At 39.8% G+C, this 20,807-nt stretch overlaps 1 protein-coding gene across 1 annotated transcript in view; it reads right to left on the minus strand.

Annotated features, from left to right (window-relative positions):
• The window catches only part of pigg (phosphatidylinositol glycan anchor biosynthesis class G (EMM blood group)), an 89,327-nt gene that overhangs the window by 12,689 nt on the left and 55,831 nt on the right, over positions 1 to 20,807 (minus strand). The window contains exon 11 of the mRNA XM_030738611.1: positions 3,278 to 3,587. Coding sequence (XP_030594471.1) covers positions 3,278 to 3,587 — 310 coding nt within the window. The remainder of the gene's footprint in view (positions 1 to 3,277; positions 3,588 to 20,807) is intronic.

The following is a 20,807-nucleotide window of genomic DNA, read 5'->3' on the forward strand; positions in this document are numbered from 1 at the left end:
CCTGCCCCTGAGAAATTCAAGCTCACTGTGCACAACAAGTGATAATTACATTTTAAACGTATAGTGCTTGTTGTGGCAGTTTCACAAGGAAAAGACAATTAACCTCTGAGATCAACAACGTCTTTCCTCTTAAGAGTGAATGCAATGATGATCCGCAAACAGCAACACATCGAGTAACCATTTGTCTCCCTCCTGTAAGCACATCTCTGATCACAGAGGAACAAAACACTAACAGCTGGCTCCATTTTAAACAAACAGAAAATATCAGTGAGCAGGTTGGAGGCTGCATATGGATATTTTCTGCTTGCTGGAATCCTGCTGAGATCTTTCAAATGTCATTTAGCACCATCAACAAATGTATCACTGAAGAAAAGAAAAAAAGAACTGCAAGACGTGTTTTTTATAGACAAGATTGATTCTCACAGGAAGTGTCAGAGGGTGCGGCTGGTCTAATGTGGATCCCTTATGGAGTCAATATCAAGGAAGAGCAGACGGCACACTTACTGTGGGGAAAATTAAAATACTTACAGTGGGTTTGCTTAGTGAGTAGTGATGTTTATTACCTGAATAAAGTTATATGCACTGAAATTCATTAAACAGAAATATCTGCTCTAAGTTGCTGTGTATTCAAGCCCACTTTTTAGTTTTGATCTCTGGTGAATCATGTTTTCAACAGAAGGTTGCTAAGTTGCAACTGACTTGTCACTGCTCATGTGGCAACATTTGCACAAGCTGGCTCATATCTGGAGAATAATCACCTCCTCTCCTGCCTTAATGACCATCTAGTTTTGAAAAATCTGCTCCAATGAATGACTCCTCCATCACTCCAAACCATCAAGACAGACAAATGCAGACCCCCCCCACCCCGCCAAATCTCCCTAATTCATCATGCGATATGATTTTTACTTTATTGTAACACTAACAAGTCCAGTCGCCTTTTTCAAGCTCCAGAGACTACTATGACCTGGATAACTGAGAATCTACACAGACAACACTAACAATGTTTGCCGCTGAGGTTACCTGGAACACTTCCCATAATCCTCTTGTGTTTTCGAGCATTTGTCTGCCAAAAGACAAGGACGCTTTAAAAACAAAGCTTTCTGCCAAAATTCATAATAAATCTTTGGAAAACAGAACCAAGCAACTCTGTTTCTAGTCTTTATACTAATGTGTTACAGTTCACCTGTGTTCACCTACCAACTGTAACTGTACTCACTGATTAGATTTTAATTGGACATAATTTTGGTCATTCTGAATGTCAGCAAACTTAAATTTTATACTGAATGTCACTGCTTAAACATCCATTATGGTTACAGCTGCATTGAGAACGTTTTTAGTCAAATGTTTGTAATTACACGCCTCGACGCTTAGATGGAAAACTGTCCTGTGGCAGTCTATTCCCGAGCCCATCACAGCATTAATGACCCAAGGGTGATGAGGGTGATTAAATTGTTCATGATGTGGAGGTTCGCTGTTGACAACAATACACAGTTGCTAATCAAATATCTGTGGTAGGTGGAAGTCAAACCAAACGGCAGGTTTCCTCTCTGCCTTTGAGGAGGAGCCATCACACATCCTCAGGAAACAGCCAGTCCAGCTGGCCTTCGTGGCAGTGCTGGATGAAAGTAATATGATTTATACACAAACACTTCCTCTGCCCAGAGCAGCACCTATTACAGTATCTAACACTTTATCAGTGGTGATAGCTTTCGTAAATGTTGCTACACTCTGTGACAGGGCGTTAAATTAGATGTCTCTTACAATCAAACACTTGCTGACTGTTTTGTTGTTCCCCGTGCTTCCTTTCGTAGATATGGGAGGTGTGATTTTGCACGTCACACACATCTGAATTTCACTACTCAGCACAAAAGTCAAAGTTAATTTGGAAAGGTGGGTAGGGTTTTTCAAGGAAATGTATTTGATAATATGATTAAAGGGGATCTATTACGCTGTTTCTTTATAAATATTTTTTTTCTCAGCAGTGCTCATATTAAACATGAACAAATTTTAAATGAGGTCAAGTAATCCTTGTGAGCCAAGAGCTCAGGCTTCAGACTGCCCCAAGTGCTCTGTTTTTGATCTTAAATGGGTAAAAAATGCTTGAGCTAAGACACTTGCAAGCTATCATTTTGGGCATTCTTGATTCATCACATTTGGCAAACTCTGGGGCTAAACATACAGCCAACGCCGAAGTGCCAAACACCAAAGTTCCTCTAGTGGACACTTTACGCGAGCTGGATCCTTGATTAGACTGAGATCCAGGAAGTTTCAAACTAGAGGCAACAGGCGGGCATTGTCCTGCTGGGGGAGACCACTGCCACTGGGGAGATGTGCTTGGTCTGTAACAGTGTTTTAGGTGGGTGGCACAAAGTAATCTCATTAATGCCAGAACCTAAGTTTCCCCAGCAGAACTTTTCCTTTTTCTTTCAGCTCTCCCTTTTAGGGGTCGCCACAGTGGATCATCTGCCTCCATCGCATCCTACCTCTCGCATCCTACCTCGCATGCCCCTTCATGTCCGCCTTCACTACATCCATGCACCTCCTCTGTGGTCTTCCTCTTTTCCTCCTGCCTGGCAGCTCCATAGTCAGCATCCTTTATCCAATATATCCACTATCCCTCCTCTGCACATGTCCAAACCATCTCAGCCTTGCCTCTTTGTCTCCAAACCTCTCAACCTGAGCTGTCTCTGATATACTTATTTCTAACATCATCCATCCTGGTCACTCCTAACTCTGCCACCTCCACCTCGGCCTCCTGTCTTTTTGTCAGTGCCACCGTCCCAAACCATACATCATAGCAGGTTTCACTAGCATCTTGTAAACCTTCCCTTTCACTGCTGTTGCTATCCTTTGGTCACAAATCACCCCTGACACTCGTTCCACCCACTCCACCCTGCCTGCACTCGCATCTTCACCTGCACTGTCCGGTGCTTTGGATGACTGAACCCAGGTATTTAAACTCATCAGCCTCTACTCAGCTTCACTGTGATACCTGTCTCTCTCTCATTTACACACATTGTTTCCTTTTTCCCAATAGAACACTGTGCTGCGATGAGGATGTGGCCCACAGAGTACACTACCAGCTATAAGCTTCTAGGAAAATAATACTTTTGAGATTTTGGTGTCTGGCCTCTCAAAATATTAGCAACCTTGACAAGAACTGCTGACCTAAAAAAATGAACAAAACAAAACGAAGACTGGAATGTTCTACAATGCTGAATACACATTATACAGCACAACAGGATTCAAAAGCAATCAACTTCTTTAACTCGCTTACCTGAAAGTAAAAGAAAGCCTGACCAAACCAGTAGTGCATGATGGTGGTCTGGGCAGCATCATAGTGGAGTTTCTTCCAGATAAACTGAGCCATGAGTGTCTGGATCAACAGGCAGCAGCAGAGGACTGGCAGGTTGTGAGCACGGAACAGCAGTGAAACCAACAAAACCAAGCCACTGTAAATCTCCCACAATCCCCTGCTCCTTAGTTTGGCATCTGCTGTGATGATCTGGGAACGCAACAGGTCCTTGGTGCCCGTGAAGAGGATTCCCAAAACAAAGACATAAACAAAGCGAGCTTCCACTGTTCCCCTAAAAGAGAAAGATCAAAGACTGTGTCATTTTTGCATTTGCAGGAAGCCTGAATTGATTTTCCATTAAAACTGCTCAATCATCAATAACCTAACTGTACTGAGTGACTCTGACAGTAACTATCCATGTGTTTAGCAGTTAAATATCAAGAGAGGGGTTTTGGGGCACGAGGAAAGGGATTGACTTAGATCTTATGTTGCAAAAGGTTTTCAAAGTTCACAGCTTTAATTTATTTCATATCCCTGTCTCTTGTTAGACAGGATTCCTCACATTTCTGTGACTCATAACCCTCCCTTCATTCAGTATGCAGTATGTCAATGTAACATTAATAATTAAAGCTATGAGACTTAAAGCTGGAACGAATCGCCGCAGGAAAACAGACTTTCTCACCATCACTGTCGATCGGGGTTTCTGCATCGCTGTAATTTGACATTATTAACATACTTTGAGTACATTTTAAGGTCGTGTGACATTTTATCTAAATTGTCCTCCTTCAGTGGAGCACCACTGCTTGTAAGAAGCAAGCATATTGACGGTTGCTGTTAAACGACCCTGACAACACACTACTCCTGCAATTGGCTTGGTGATTTCCTGACAGCTGATTTGTAATGGTAGAACATTTCTCAGGAATAATTTTCATCTTTCTTTTGCCAGTAATGACAGAGAAAAGTCCAAACTCAGAGATTAATTATATGGTTAGCCACAGTTATAAAACTCCTGCTCTATCAGTTTTAGCCTTCTTCTGGGTATCATAGTCCTCACTGCTGGAATCAGATGATATGCACTGCTGCTTTAAAAACATAGGAATTTAACACACAATAGTGGTTATACAGTTAGTGCCATATAATTTTTGGACAATCACATTTTTTTTTGTTGTTGTAATTTTGCCTCTTAGTTCAAATCTAATCCCAATCAATATGTGATAGAAGAGCAGGCTTTCAGGTTTAATTCAAAAATGTTTAATAAAAGTATTGAAATAGGCAACAGACATCTGGAGCTAATTCCAAGTGTTGAACTTCCATTCGGCAGCTGGAACTTTCTAGATTATTTCCAAAGAGATATCAGTGCAAGAGAAGGAGGCCATCATTATAACAAAGCTATAAGAGAGACAGAAAAGCTTTAGAAGTGGCCAAATCAACAATCTGGTCAAATCAGAAATCTGGTACAAAAAACAAATACACTGACCAGATCTGCAACATCAAAAGGCCTGAAAGACCACAGATGAGAACTAAAGTGCACGACTGCAGAATTTTTTCCTTGGCTAAGAAAAAACCTTCACAACATCTAACCATGTCAGGAGGAGGTAGGTGTATCATTGTCAAAGACTACAATCAAGAGATGCCTTAATGAATGAAATGCAGAGGGTTTAGAACACGGTACAAACCACTGGTTACACTCAAGAAGGCAAGATTAGACTCTGCAAGACAGCATCTAAAAGAAAGTGTCCGATTCTGGAAAACAAACCTGTGGAGAGCTGAAACCATCAGCAAACTAGTGACTGCTGATAGAAGCAGCAGGATGAACTCTGAATTATACAGCACTACACTCTCTGCTCAAATCCAGCCTTTTCTGTGTGGAGTTAGTACGTTCTCCCTGGATACTCCAGCTTCCACTCACAGTGGAAAGACAAGCAATTAATGGGGTTAGGTTAATTGGTGATTCTAAACTGCCCATAGGTGTGAATGTAAGTATGAATGGTTGTCTGTCACTCTGTGTTAGCTGTGCAACAGACTGGCTGGCGATCTGTCCACTGCCTCTCACCCTATGCCAGCTGGGACAGTCTCCAGACCCCCTGCAACCCTGAATTGGATAAGCGATGGATGGAAGGATGGATGGATGGGTTGTCCAATTATTTTTGAGGGGACTGTGTATAAAAATATCTGTAATTCCTAAACAGTTAATATAATACTTTTGTTAAACTCTTTGAAATAAAGCTGTAAGTCTGTACTTGATTGACTTCTGTGGTGGTGTAGAGGCACAACTACAAAAATGTGTCAGTACCCAGAAACTTATGGACCCGACACTTTCTAATTTCCCATCTTTTACAGTTTGAAAATAGGAAAAGGGCCTGAATCTAAAGTTTGGCCAATCTAGCCAGAGTTTTGATTTTTGACTTCAGGTGCACCGGCAACGTTTAGAAAGCTCCTTCTGTAGATTTTTAGGCGTGTTTACTATCATTCTCCTCTTATAAAAGCCATGATTTTTTTTTTTAAGTTTAAATGTTGTTGGAGTCAGACTACATTCCTTACTTCTCTAAACTCAACACATTAACACATTAAAACCACCTTCTTAATCCTCCCTCCTACCTCCAGAACAGCTCTGACTCTTCAGGAGCATGTAGCTTCATCAGATTTTGTACAGATGTTCTGATGTTTGCTTTCTGGTATTTAACTGAATCCATTCTGTCTGATGAATCCAGGCTTTTGATTTGCCTTTCTAAAAATCCTACAAGTAAGTCTCTCAGACAGTTTTCTTCGTCTTCAACACCTCAACTTGACCTCCATCATTCCTGTAAAATACCATTTACTTATATTATGAACTCAGGAACCTGCTACTGAAAATCATTTTCTATCTTTTTTTAGCTTTCTCCAGCTTTGTGGGCATCAATTATTTCAATTTTCAGAGTGCAATGCAGCTGCTAAGAGGAGTCCACGGCTGCTGACTGTTGGAAAATGAAAGTATTTAGAAAGCTTTGAAATGTGTTTCATCTGCCCTTTCCTGTTGGTTATTGTGAAAATCTATAGCCCTAAAAAGCTTATTAAGTTTAAAACTATCTATTACTGTTTGTCTTTTGCATATCGCTTCATCTTTTATCGCTGTGACTATTCACAGCCATTTTTGTCCAAATTTTTGCATGCGTTATTTCTTCCTCTTCTCCATCTCTTTCTGCATTTTCTATCCCCTATCCTGTCATTGCACTCAGGCTGTACTGGACCAACCCACTGCCCTGGGACCTCTCTGTCTTTCTGGCCTAGCTATTAATGCCTCCAGGCCATTCCCTCAATCCAAATCAGGGGTCAAAGTATAGAGGTTCCATATGCTGTACAAAATGTAATGCTCCTTGAGACAAATTGTGAAACTGGGTAATGTCAGTAAAACTGACTTCCATTCTTGTTGTTTTGGGCTTGTACCTGTTTTTTTGACGGTAAATATGCAAAGTGCTTTTTTTATATACACCAAGAAAATTGTCAACAGCTAAGACTATAATACAATAACATAAAACAAAACATCCAGCATTCCATGCAGCCAAGAGTGCACAGAATTTAACTGCCTTGTTTCTACTAATTAAGATACATTAGAATAGAAAGAGGTCACTTTTTTCCTACTTTCTCTATTTCTTATTGGACACACATACAGTGGAGGAAATAATATTTGATTCCCTGCTGAATGTGTAAGTTTCCTCATGTATAAAGAATTTTTATGATAGTTTCATTTTTAATGAGAACAGAATAGCAACCAAAAATCCAGACCCCCCCCCCCCAAAAAAAACAAAAAAACAAACAAAAACAAAAACAAAAAAAAACACATTACATAAAAGTTATAAATTGATTTGCATGTCATGGAGTGAAAAAGTATTTGATCCCCAAACAAACATGACTTAGTAGTTGGTGGACAGTGGTTAAGACGTCTCTTGTAGTGGGTCACCAGGTTTGCACACATCTCAGGAAGGATTTTAGTTCACTCCTCTTTATAGAAATGACTCCTTTAGGTTTCTTGGCTGCTGCTGGCAGCTCAAAGCTTTGGCTCCCTCCACAGATTTTCTACAGGATTGAGGTCTGGAAACTGGCTAGGACACTTCATGACCTAAATGTGCTTCTTCTTTAGCCACTCCTTTGTTACCTTATCCAGCTGTTTTGGATCATTGTAATGGTGGAAGACTCATCCATGACCTATCATCAGCGTTCTGGCTGAATGAAGGAGGTTTTCATCCAAGGTTTTACAGCACATGGCCCCACCACTGGCCCCTCAATGCGGTGAAGTCGTCCTGTACCCTTCGCAGAAAAAAGCCTCAAGCACAATGTGTCACCTCCATGCTTGACTGTGGGGATGGTGTTCTTTGGGTCATGCTCAGCATTCTCTTCCTCCAAACATGACAGGTCAAGTTGATGCCAAAGAGCTTGGTTTTGGTTTCATTTGACCACAGCACTTCCCTCCCAACCTTCTCGAATCATTTAGATGTTCACTGGTAACTTAAGATGGGCCTGTACATGTGCCTTCCTGAGCAGGGGGACTTCAGGTGCTGCAAGATTTCTAGCCATTACAGCGTAGTGTGTTACCAACGCTGTTCTAGGTGACTCCCAGCAAACTAACATAATAAATAGAGTCTGTCCATTTCTTTTCAAGTGAGCAAACTTACAAATTAGGCAGGGATCAAATAATTATTTCCCCCACTGTAGTTTTTCATGTTCCTCTTAGCCCTGTGACAGAATGGCAATCTGCCCAGGATGTACCCTGCCTCTCCGCCCTATAACTGGATAGATTCTAGGTTAACCACAACCCTGAATTAATTAATTAATTGGATGGCTGGATGGATACTAGTAAAGAAATCATTTGTCCACTTCCAGATAAGTGAAGTCTAGCCTAAGTGAGATGGTACATAAATGATTTCATAAATGATTTTTAACCGGTCTTCAAATTGTGGTGCATCTGATTGTAGGCACTTCCTTGTGAGAGCCTCTAATAAACAGTATTCCTACTAAGCATTTCTCTTCTTTAGTTTGAATGTTCTTTGCTGTGGCCAATCACTGTCAAAGTGTCAAATGGAAATCGTCGTCCCAAATATGATTCTAAATTTTATGGATATCAATTCAAATGGCTTGTGCTTTGGATGTCCCTAAAATGATAACGATTAGCTACTGATGATCCTTATACCCACCAATGATTCGGGCAGGAGTAATGAAACTCCTGACATTTTTCCAAATACTTTCCCATTCTCCTGCAGGTATAAATATTCTGAGGACTCTTGCAAGCGCTTATAAATACTGGATATTATTTTTGTCTCTTTTCATGTGTCTATTTGATAGGAAGACATTCAGTACACTATTCCCCCATGCTTTACTCATCCCTCATTAATAATTTTGTTTACCTGGTTGCCACATTGTAAATATCTGAAGAAACCTTCTCCGAGCTATAACTTCCTTTTTAAAGCTTCAAAGCTCTGTAAAGCTCTTACTCGTGTTGTAAAACAATACGCTGTAAGCTCTTTACCAGTCGACATTTTATAATCTGGTATGTGTCATGTTGGGGTAACTGCTGCTATTTTATAATAATGTAATGGTAATTATATTTGTATGTCACTTTTTAAATAGAGAGTTAAAACTGGCTAAAATCCCCACACCAAAGACACATAATCAACAAAGAGCACATAAATACATAAATACATAACTACGTTTACACTGACATGCAAAAATTGGTGTTACTGAACGTGCCCCCCCCCCCCCCCCCCCCCCCCCCCCTTCCCCCCCAAATATGACCAAGCAGATGGCAGTTTGAAAAGCTAATCTATGACAATATTAGGCTGAGGAAGGCTGTAGCATCCAAGCTGATGCAGTATGCACCAAGTGAGCAGCTAGGGAGGGCGTCAGTAGTGAAAAGTAAGTGATGACAATAATCTAGATAGAAGAGATTAGAGTGTGTACGGTACTAAAATTTACATCTAATATGCAATAACAGAGAGCAATCAGTGCTTTAAATAGCAACTAAACAATTTTTGAGTAATTGTTTTTAATTACTTAAAAAGTAATTAAATAGCACTGCTAAAAATGGGCTATACAGTATGTGTTAAGTATTCCCCTTTCTGTTGACCACATATTATAAATATATAACCAAGTTATCTGAACTCCAATTCTGAGTAATGAGCAAAATAATATGAACATAACTAAAGACAACAGTAAATCACTCTAATGTCGAGATGGCAGGTTATAGGTAACAAACCTAAAAGTATTACTACTGCATTTTGTTGTACAGTGAAGTCTTTTTGCTTCTTCTTTTTTTTTTTATATAAATTAGCCTGACTTAATTGATATAATGGTTCTGACAAAAAAATATATACAAACATTAGTATAACATTCAGTCCTACCACAAACCACAAAGTATGCACTTTGAATTATTAACAGCTGAACAAACAAAAACTTAAACCTCTAACTGCTGGGAAGGTGAAATTTTATTCTTTATTAAACTGCACAGCTTGAGTGTTCCCCTGAAACAGCCATGTGATTAGATTTTTCACCCCTGTGCTATAAAAGATAACAGATTATGCCTCTAATTCACTAATTCTATGACACTAAAGATGGAAATACAAAAAAAATGTTTCACAGCGCATAACACATTTTCCATTAAGGTTCCACACACCCACACATGTTTTCAATTACTCTGGCTGATTGGAGCTTTGATCATGCTGAAATGTAGTGGAGCTGTGGACCAATAAGAAAGTTAATAGGGTAGTCTGTCCTACCCTACAAGGTGCAATAAAAACTAACATGAGAGTGGGTTAGACATCAGTGAAGAACAGGCTGTGTTGTCCACATGAGCACTCATTCACTCACCCATTATTTTGTATGTGCTAAATAGTGAGCTCACTGGATAACAGGTTTAAATGGTTTGGACACCACCTTAATGTACTGATACATAATTATAAGCCGGCTATTTCTAATTATCTGTCACATGAACAAACATGAGCAGCACGGCATGACATCTGAGGTCATGGACACAAATTTGCTGTTTCTGTATTAATACACATTGTTGTTGACATTTCTGACAAATCTGTGCACAAATAACTTTATGTACAACATGCTTCAGCTAAACCGTGTCCAGTGGTGTGCAAAAGTCTTGAGCCACCTTTCTTCTTCTTCTTTTTTTTTTTTTTTTTGCTTTAAAGGAGCCAGACTTTCTCTTTTTTTTTAATTATGTTTTTAAGTGGTCTCCAGGCTCTCTGGAGGGTTTTCTTTGGGCATTGGCTCCTTTTTCACTCATTTTCAGTCCAGTCCAACACCACCTAACACTGAACTATAAATCATTCAAGCATAAAAAAGGTGCTTAACTCAAGGGATGAACCAGTGTAGTGTCTCCATATAACACACACCTCAGCAAAGAACCAATTTTAAATTGTATCATTAGGCACTTTGTTACTAGCAGCCTGTTGCAAAAAACACTCAATTTGTTCCCATTTCTTTAATTGAAACTATGAAAAATGCCAAAGATAACACAGTTTGACAGGCATAAAATTGCACTTTTGTACCAACAAGGTGATTCCCAGAGAGCTATTAGCCAAAACATGTCTTACTTCGACATGCTGTGCAGTGTCCTGTGGAAACTGGTCAAGTGGAAGACAAAAAACAAACAACAAACAAAAAAAACTATCTACAGTAGATGAACATATGAAAGGATATTAAAGTCCTAAGGAAAGAAGCTGCTACTTGTAAACAATATAACAGAGACCTCCCGCAGTACCAGGCTCAGGTAGGGTCAGCCATCAGCCTCGACTGGTTGTGGGGGAAACAGAAGAGAGAAAAGAGGAGCATAGAGGGACCACAAATGAAGTCCAAACTACAGCGAGAAAGAAGACAAAAGTTCATGACATGGCATATGCCACACATGAGGAATGAAAAGTAAGAGAAGAAATGCTCAGTGCATCATGAGAGGTCTCCTGGGGCCCGAGTCTATAGCATAACTAAGGGATTGTTCATAGTCACCCCATCCAAGCTCAAGTAAATGAGGGATGCATATCACTAACAAAGCAACTAAAGTCTCAAATATAGCTCTGCTAGGTGTTCATTTAGTTTTTGTGTCCTGCTGCTTGGGGAGAGGAGGAAAATGACACCTGCATGATTATTGAGACATCTGAGGAGGCACTCACGGGCACTCTCAACAGGTAAGAAACCATATTAGCTCCACATCTGAGGGCTCTGTTTTTTTTCCCTTCTTACAACAGAGGAACAAGCTGCACTGCATGTATCTGGTGGGCTTGGCAGATGGATGTAGTGTGCAGCTTCTGTACACTGGCGTGTCACATGATATATCATAGTGCAGTGGATGGATGGTGAGATTTCAAACTGCTGACACTCTATATGCTGCACTACAGAGTCAATGAGTGGTTGGTTCAAACACACCTATAGTTTATACACACTCACACTGCTTACCAGAGGCAACCTGAGTGAAAACACGGATGTTTGTGCGCATGTGTATTTTATGGCAAAAAGAAAAATTGGGAGTTCTGTAACTTTCACACAAAAGTATATGGGTCTACTGCTAAACTAGGCTGAAAAACAAGCCATTTTATGAGTAACATAATGATAACAATAATAATGATTAGCCCAACATTTTATTTCTAGATGGTCTCTTGAAGTTTAGAAAAGAGGAGGAGTTCCCCTTAATGCTTAAAAGAATGCAAGTGTGGTCAGTGAGTTTTAAAGGCAGACAATGCCAATAATGTATGTCCTGTGGTGCACAACGGCAAGTCTGGTTTACTGGAAGGTTAAAAACAGGTTTTCATAAGCTCTTCTTCCTATAAAAGGCTTACTCCACAAAAAGCCTTTTCTAGCTATCAATAATTTATATACTGAAAAAGTCCCAAATTGAAGCTTTAAAGGAAAAGTGCTTTCAATTATGAAGGCAATTACATTTAGTCTAATTTCCATTTTAGGCATTCAGCATATTCTCTTATCCAAGAGACTCAGAAATCAAAAGATTTTCCCACTCACATCTGCTCTTTAATTAATTTACATTTATTAATATTTGCCCTAAAATGAGGACTGATGAAATTAGCCTTAATAAAACAAAAACAGACAACAAAAGAGTGGTCAGAGCTGCGACCAAGATGTTTTTTTCTTCCCCCATTTCATAATAGATGAAGGGGAAATAAAGAGTATTAAGAGGTAATGAAGTTAAGAAAGCCACTGAATATTAAAGCACTTACAGCCAGAGGGAAACTGAGACTTAATTGTATTCTCTGCAAACATATCAAGATTGGGGATATAGTCATTAGGAATACAGTGCTTTTTATATTCTCACCTCTAACCTTTTGACATCAGACACCTTGGAAAGCACAGGTTGGAAATGAACACATTAATGACTCAGATCCTTTAAGTGTCCAGTAAGCTGCTCCAGCGAGCCAGCGATAACAATACCAGGACCTTCTCTTGCTGAAATGCAGCCTTATTAATGTGACCAAATCCATCTGTATTTTTCTTGACACGTCAAAATGGCTGCTGTGAATGAGGTCTATTCGCCTCCAAAAGCTGGGTGATTTTCAGAATATATCCACCATTCATTTAAAGTTGCTTCTGATGATATTTTCAAACTGCAACAGCTCAAAGCTATTTGCACATTCAGAGAATCTTCTGCTGACATGACTCTTGCAGTCGAAGGCAGTCACACAGTAAACGAACATTTCTTTCTGCAGCAGGATGCAGTCAAAGCCACGAGAGTGCGACAGGATAATAGCTGACCCTGAAGGAGCTGAGTAAGTACTGGACATGTATTATTAATCAGTGTTTTTATGGAAACCTGTTTCAACAGAAGAAAGGAGCAGAGTAATATGCCCCATACAGCACTATTCCTTATTATTCACCAACTCCCTTAACAATATGCCAGGCATTGTATTCATCATTTTTTTATGCAAAGGAAAAGTGGAAAATCCTGGCCTGGATTTGATTTTATGCGAGGACAGGGATGGATGAGAGCTGCCCGGTTACATGATAACTAGTGTGGACGGTGAAGAAACTGAGAAAATGACAAGCTGCTCATTCTGACATACAGCTGCAGGAAAATGTTTGTGAGCCCTGTGGAATAACCAGGATTTCTTAACTGATCACTCCTAAAATATGCCTGATCTTCATCCAAGTCTCAATTTATAGACAAAGATGATCTAATCAAACTAATGTTAAACAAACAATACAGAGCAATGACAGAAACTGCTTTAACTTTAACTTTAGCTTGACTCCAGAGACAGCTTACAGAGACTTACACAACAGTGGGGGGGAATTCTGGCTCACTCCTCCCTACAAAACTGTTTCAGATCATCTACGGGCTGTTTTGACTTAACAATCCTCTTAGGTCATGCCTGAGATGTCGGCCTCTCAACTGAATATAGGCCAGCAGCCTGACCTTGTGTTATTCTAAAATTCACTTATTATTATTGTATACTCTGGATCATTGTGGCTGCTAATCATCCCTAAATCATGATGCTCACTCCCCCATGCTTTAGATTTTATATTAGTGTACAGTCGCTTTTTCCTTCAAAACACAGTGCTGTCATTTTTACCAAAAATGTTCCATTTTGCATCATCTGGCCCACAGAAATGCAACAATGAGCTGTATAACTCTTGTCCTCAATCTGTAAGTTTTCTAATTAAAGACTAATGAACATTGATATCTATAGAAAGGCTGTTGTTGCCCTTTCTAGTTCTGTGCATCTCCCAGAACGCTCCAATCTATTGGTACTGTGAAAGTTGCTGTATGCTGTATGCATTATATGCTTTTGTTTAGAGGGAGAGGCACTTTAAAACCCTAAGTTGTAAACTAAAGTAACTGAAATCGAAGTACACCCTATGATTCAGTAGTTTTTGGAACCACCTTTAGTAGCAATAACTTTAATTGTTTTCTGTATGACTTTATAAGCCTCTAACACAGGGGTGGGCAACTCCAGGCCTCGAGGGCCGGTGTCCTGCAGGTTTTTAGATGTGTCTCTGCTTCAACACACCTGAGTCAAATATAGAAGTCATTAGCAGGACTCTGGAGAACGTGACTGCATACTGAGGAGGTAATTCAGCCATTTGATTCAGGTGTGTTGGATCAAGGATACATCTAAAACCTGCAGGACACCGGCCCTCGAGGCCTGGAATTGCCCACCCCTGCTCTAACATCAGTGTGGGGGACTTTTGGCCCACTCTTCTTCACAACATCATTTTAGTTCATTGAGGTTTGCAGGCATTTGTTTATGCACAGCTCTCTTAAGGTCCTGCCACAGCAGTCAGGTTGACGTCTGGACTTTGCAACTCCTTGATTCTTTTTCTTTTTAAGAGCCATTTTGTTTGAGATTTAATGCTGTGCTTGAGATCACTGTCCTGCTGCATGACCCAGTTTCAGCCAAGCTTTAGTTGTTGGAAAGATGGCCTCACATTGGACTCTAGAATATTTGGTTTATAGAGCAGTTTATGGTGAACTGCAAGGTGCCTGGGTCCTGTAGCTGCGAAACAGCCCAAGTCACCTGTACTGATCCCCTCCCAGACTCACTGTGTTCAATAAAGACATGAAAAATACAGATGCTTATATGTTATCAGTTAGCGAGATTGTATTTGTTTCTTATATCAGAATTTTTACGAGCAGCTATTTTGTCAGCAGTGTTACTAATGAAGGTTCTGCTTTATTTAGGTACTGAGCCTTAATGAACGTGATTACTAAAACCTTTATTTACTATTTCACATCAAAATAGATGCTGTTAAAAAAGTCTATCAATAACAGAAATTATCTTGAGTCACATTTCATTTCTTTATATTTTGCTTCCAAGGAGCCAGACTTTCTTGTAACAGGTCTCAGCAATAGTTCTCAAGGCTTGCTCAAAGTTTTCTTTTGACATTGGTTCTTTTTTAACTAATTTTCAGTCCGGTCCTTCTGCTTGACCATTTCCTTGTTTGTTGTGTAGTTAAGGCACTTAACACTGAGCTCAGAAATAATTTAAGCATAAAAAAGGCCCCTACCTCAAAGGATGAACCAGTGTTGTGTCAACAGATAACATTAAATTGTATCTTTAGTCACTTTTGTTACTAGCTCCCTACAAAAAAAACCCTGTAATTTGATTCCATTTCTTTAGTTGAATCTCCAAATAATGGTAAAGATAACACAGTTTGACAGGCATATAATAGTATTTTTGCAACACCAAGGTGACTCCAAAAAGGTCTTAGCTGAAAAACACGCCATATCTTAGCATGGCATTCAGTGTGCCCTTAAAAAAGTTTGAGGAAACTGGACAAGTAGAGGACAAAAGAAGTGTCAGGCCTAAAAACCTATGTAGTGTGTAGCAGATGAACAGTACCTGAAAGTCATGTTCCTAAGAAACAGGAAAAAATCCAGCAAAGACCTGACACAAGACCCGAGAGATGCATCTAACCCTTCAGTTGATTCATCTACTGTTCACTGAAACCTCATCAGAAATGGTCTCAGTGGAAGGGTGGCTGTCAAGAAGCCATTATTAAGGAAGGGAAACAGGGAGAAAAGGCTGAGGTATGCCACATTACACAAGAACTGGACTGAGAATTAGTGGCAATAGGTCTGATGGAGTGATGAATCCAAATTTGAAGTTTTACTTAAATTGTCACCTAACTCAAGGTGTGTATGCATGTACTCTGTGTACAGAGAAGGCCAGGTGAGATGTACAACAGTGAGTGTCTACAGCCATCTCCAAAACACAGTGGAGGCTCTGTCAGTGGTGTTGGAGATCTTGCCAAAACTGATGGAATTTTGATCCACCATGCAATACCAACTGGAGAATATCTGATTGGCAAACAGCTTTTCAGCATGACAATGATGCCAATCCCACTGCCAGTGCAGTAAGAGCATACCTGGATAGAAAAACAAACAGTGGAACACTATCAGTCATGGACTGCCTCCCCAGAGCCTGGACCTCAACATTACTGAAGTAGTGTGGGATCATGTTGACAGAGAACAGAACAAAATGCAGCCAACATACAAAGAAGACCTTTGAATGTCCTATATCCTGTATTTCTATGTATGTTTGCAATAAATGTATGTTTGTATGTTTCAATAAATTGCTGCACCTATTTTCCATTTTCCTAGCAAATACAAAGAAATGAGGGGAGACTCAAGACTTTTGCACAGTAGTGTATGTTTCTCCCTAACAGCCACTATTGCACGATGCAGTTCACATGGAGGATATCGTACCACTGTGGTTACACCATGTAATCAGGATGGAAAATGCACGAGACATGGTTTTCCTTCTGAGACCTCCATAGAAGACTGCAGGGCTAATCCACATCACTCTGAAACAATAAACATTTTCCTGAACACAGAGGCAATGCAAAATTCTGAATACTGAAAGGCATCTTGTTTCTTTCGGCATTTTCAAAGCAGAATGCACAAAACGGCTCTGGTTGTAATGTTTATGTAATTTCCCTAACTGGCAGGCCCTTCAAAAGATGGCTGCAGTGATTTTAAGAAGTACCCTAATTATAGTATGTCATGCAGCGCTTTTTTGGTTGAAGGCATGAATGAGACTGATTTCTTTCCCACCTCTCATGGCATGTGTCTCAGAGGGCATTATGCCATCTATGACTTCCATCCAACTGTAAAGACATACAGCCAACAACATAAAGTGCAGCAACACTAAACAGACTCCTGCAAACCACCTCATGTCCCTGCGCTCTCATCCCTTTGTTCACTTGAATTACAGTGGCTGGTAATAGATATAAATATAGTCATGGTTTTATAATAGCAAACAGACTGACATGCAATGTGAGATGCAGTATAGAATCATTGGGATAATAATGCTGTTTATCATTTGCTGCTCAGTGGTAGATGCATGCAAAGCATCCGGGAACTGCAGTCGGAGAATTTTTTTTGTTCTAGATTACAGCCAGTGAAACTGTAAAGTCATTAGTATTGACAATCTATCCTATCAATCTCCTCAGATATAATGTTATTTTGTACTGAGTCATTTATTAAAAGTCTGCCATTTGCCTTCTGGCGTGCATTAACTCAGACCACTAAACAAATACAAAGCTTGGAAGAGGAAGCTTGGCCTTATTACACAACACAAACAAAGAATATGCCAAAGTTGCGTTCAGCTGTGTCTTCCAGAGGAGCACATTCATCACAAAGAACAATGCTAAGCGTGCATTCTGTTACTTCTGTGTTTTTTTGTAAGATTACTTTTGAATTTGAGAACTACTCCAGGAAACATAATGAACATGTGAATCTTCCCAGAAGAGGGCCACTAAACAGGCAAAACAGGGCATTAAACATTCATTAGAAAGATACAGCAATACTGCTGCCTTAATCTCTTTATAAATCACAAAATAAAGGTTTTTTTTTTTTTTCAGGTGACTCTAAAAAGAAACTGCGTTATTTACAATCTGGTATCCCTTTCAAAATTTTTATGCATAATTTGTTGAATGTTTTTTAGACATTCCCTCAAAATAACCCCTTAATTGGATGTTTATGCCATTTGACTCAATATAATACATTTTGTCTTTGTCTATGATCTTCTTAGTGGTCTGGGGGGGGGGGGGGGGGGGGGGGGGGGGGGGGGCTACTACAGACTGTATAGAAAGATGGACTTAGCTTCAGGGTCTAAAAAAGGGAAGCCTATGCAGAAAATCTTAAAACTACATTCTTGACGTGCCCAGCAGGGGGTGACTTCTCTAGTTGCAGAAAGAAGTCACACTGTCACGGTGAGATAAAGGCCCTCAGCTTACTTTATCTATGATGTAAATATTTTCATGAGTTTATGGCCTCAATTTCAAGTCTTACTCATACACCACGGTGCTTATTTGTAAAATTATGGCCCCATTTAGAAAAAAATAAAGCAGGGTATGCTTTTAGGATGGCAGGGGGCTACGCTGTGTCTGACAGTCACTAGCATATGAAGTGGTGCAGCGTCCTCAGCTTCTCAGTCGGTTTTACTCATAGACTATTAAGGATGGACACAGCTTCCATGTTTAAAAAAGTGAAGCCTGTTTAGAAGCGCATTAAAGGTCAGCTCCTTCGCTGACCAGTCAGGTCATATTTATTAAAACATAATAATTTTCTAAATATGGTTTTCAATCAGAGTCAAAAAGGAAGCACAGTATGCTTCTGTGTGTGATTAAACAGTAACTAGCTCATAAGCTTTTCAATCTATCAGTTCTGGTTGATTTTAGTTTGTAATGTCTGCTTTGAAAAAACTATGATGATGATGCTGAAAACCGCTCTGCCTGATGCTTCAAAACAGGACTTGACTAACAGTGACATCACTATTAGGGATGTGCCATCCGATATTCAGTATCGTACGATCCTGGCCTAAATTACTGGATCGATTATCAGAAAGAAATAAAAAATGCAATCCGATCCGATCCGACCCACATTAGCTGCATTGCAGTTCTCCGTCGTCGTCTTCTCTTGTGGGTTTTGCGATGACCAAACCAGCTTAAAGCTGCATGACCGCCGTCTACTGGAATGGAGTGGGGATCAGGAAATAACCCCCTCTTCTCCGTCGCTGTGACGGAGTCCCTTTAACACTGAGTGGATCATCGCTGACATGTTTTTCCACACTCCACCGCTCTCTGCATGTTCGTGTGTTGTGCTCGCTGTGCTGAGAATTTCAGCAGTTATTTTTTCTCTACTTCAGGTCCCGGACATACTGCTAGCGAGCTAGTGATTGTCCGGTAATATTTTTTATACTTTAATCCCTGATTAGTGACTAAATATAGACCTACAGTAGAAACATATTTAAGAGAATGCTTGTTAATATAAAGCATTACAAGATTACGCTCCCGCAGCCCCCAGTTTTTCAACATAAACACTGATGATGCAACAGCAGCAGTCAGCTGATTTACGTACAGTCAGTCTGCACAAGCGCAAAGAGGCTGAGCCGGTGAGCTCAGATGGAGCGGAAGAAAGTTTTCCCCCTGTAACCACCTTTACTGGGAAACAGCTGGAGGTCCTTCATCAACCAGCTGATCAGTAAGTGAAGAAAAGAGAACTTTGTAGCTACACCATCCACCCTGTTTGTTTCACACAGGGAAAAACTGCAGTCAGAAGTTAAAATATGCAGATGAACTGTTGATGTGAAAAAAGTATTTCTTATCCAGTCACTCGGGTAATTGATGGAATAATTGACAGAATACTCAATTACTAAATTAAGCGATAATTGCAGCCCTACTGAAATTTGCAACATACCATAAGCCAATGCATCACCTTCTCACACAGGAGCAACAGGATTCAGGTGATAGAGCGATTGTTGTAAGTAAAGTTTATTTATTTAGTGCTTTTCACAGACAAAAAGTCACAAAGCACTGTACAATAATTAAAACACAATATCAAAAAACCCAGATAAAACACCATGTTAAAAACATATTAACATTACCATATTAAAAGAAAAGAATAAAAATAAGTCAACAGAAAGCCTGGTTAAACAGAAAGGTTTTCAACTGTTTTTTAAGACTCCACAGAGTCAGCTAATGGAGCTGGAGTGGTAAACAGTTCCAGAGCTTTGGTGCCACTGCCTGAAAAGCTCTGCCCCTCCCTGGTTCTTAGTCTTGTACGTGGGACAACTAAAAGATTTTGATTTTATTGTGTGTGAGACTGTAGATATATGTAAAATGTATCCAGGCATTTGAAATCAATTGGTTTTTTTTTGTTGTTTTTTTTAAAAAAGATCGGCTTTGTATCGTATCGGCAGATAAAATATCGGTATCGGACCTAAAAAAGTGGTACCGTGCCATCCCTAATCACTATGGCTACATCCATCTATTACATACAGTCTATGCTCTCTATAGCAGCTGAACCAAGAAATTAGCACCTTTTTCTGTAATCAACAACAGATGTAGTGGTTGCATAGCTGTATTCATGACAGTCCAGCTTGACTGTCATGAATACAGCTCCGTATTTTTCATTCAACAAAAAGGTAAATGCTTTATTTGAATCGAAAGATTAAAAATAATCTTGTGGGATTATTTGTTCGTGCTTCCAGGCCACTGTCAATCAAATCTGATCAACCACAACCGACCCAGCCCTGAAGAAGCAGAACCTCCCTGTATTAAAACTCCTCAGAAATAATATTATATATCAGAGTTTTTTCCCCCCAACCTTTAACTTTGATTGTTCTATATTTAGTCATGAATATTTTATGCGAGTGGAAAAAAAAAAAAAAACTACTTTTTTTTTAGGGGCTTTAAAGTCTTGGGTAAATCTTCACATTGTTTGATGAGGAGGTGCAATCCAATCAATTTCATCTTATTTGCTGGATTTTAAAGGTTAATAGTAGTAACAGTTGACAGAAATTGTAGCTTGTCAGGCTGCAGAGCTGCCTGGATTTCATGTTACCTTGGAAACAAGCACTGGTGCTCCAGCAAGTGAATAAGAAAAGGTAAGACTATGTCCAGTCCCCTTAACATGTTTGGTAGATCCCCTTCATCAATCACCTGCATCAGGCTAACACTTACAGTAAATCAGCCAAACCACGTGATTCAGTGCCACAGGAAAGCTTTGAAGCAGACGCCTGAGAGC

Source organism: Archocentrus centrarchus, chromosome 10 (genome assembly GCF_007364275.1).
Source record: "Archocentrus centrarchus isolate MPI-CPG fArcCen1 chromosome 10, fArcCen1, whole genome shotgun sequence".
Lineage (NCBI taxonomy): Eukaryota > Metazoa > Chordata > Actinopteri > Cichliformes > Cichlidae > Archocentrus > Archocentrus centrarchus.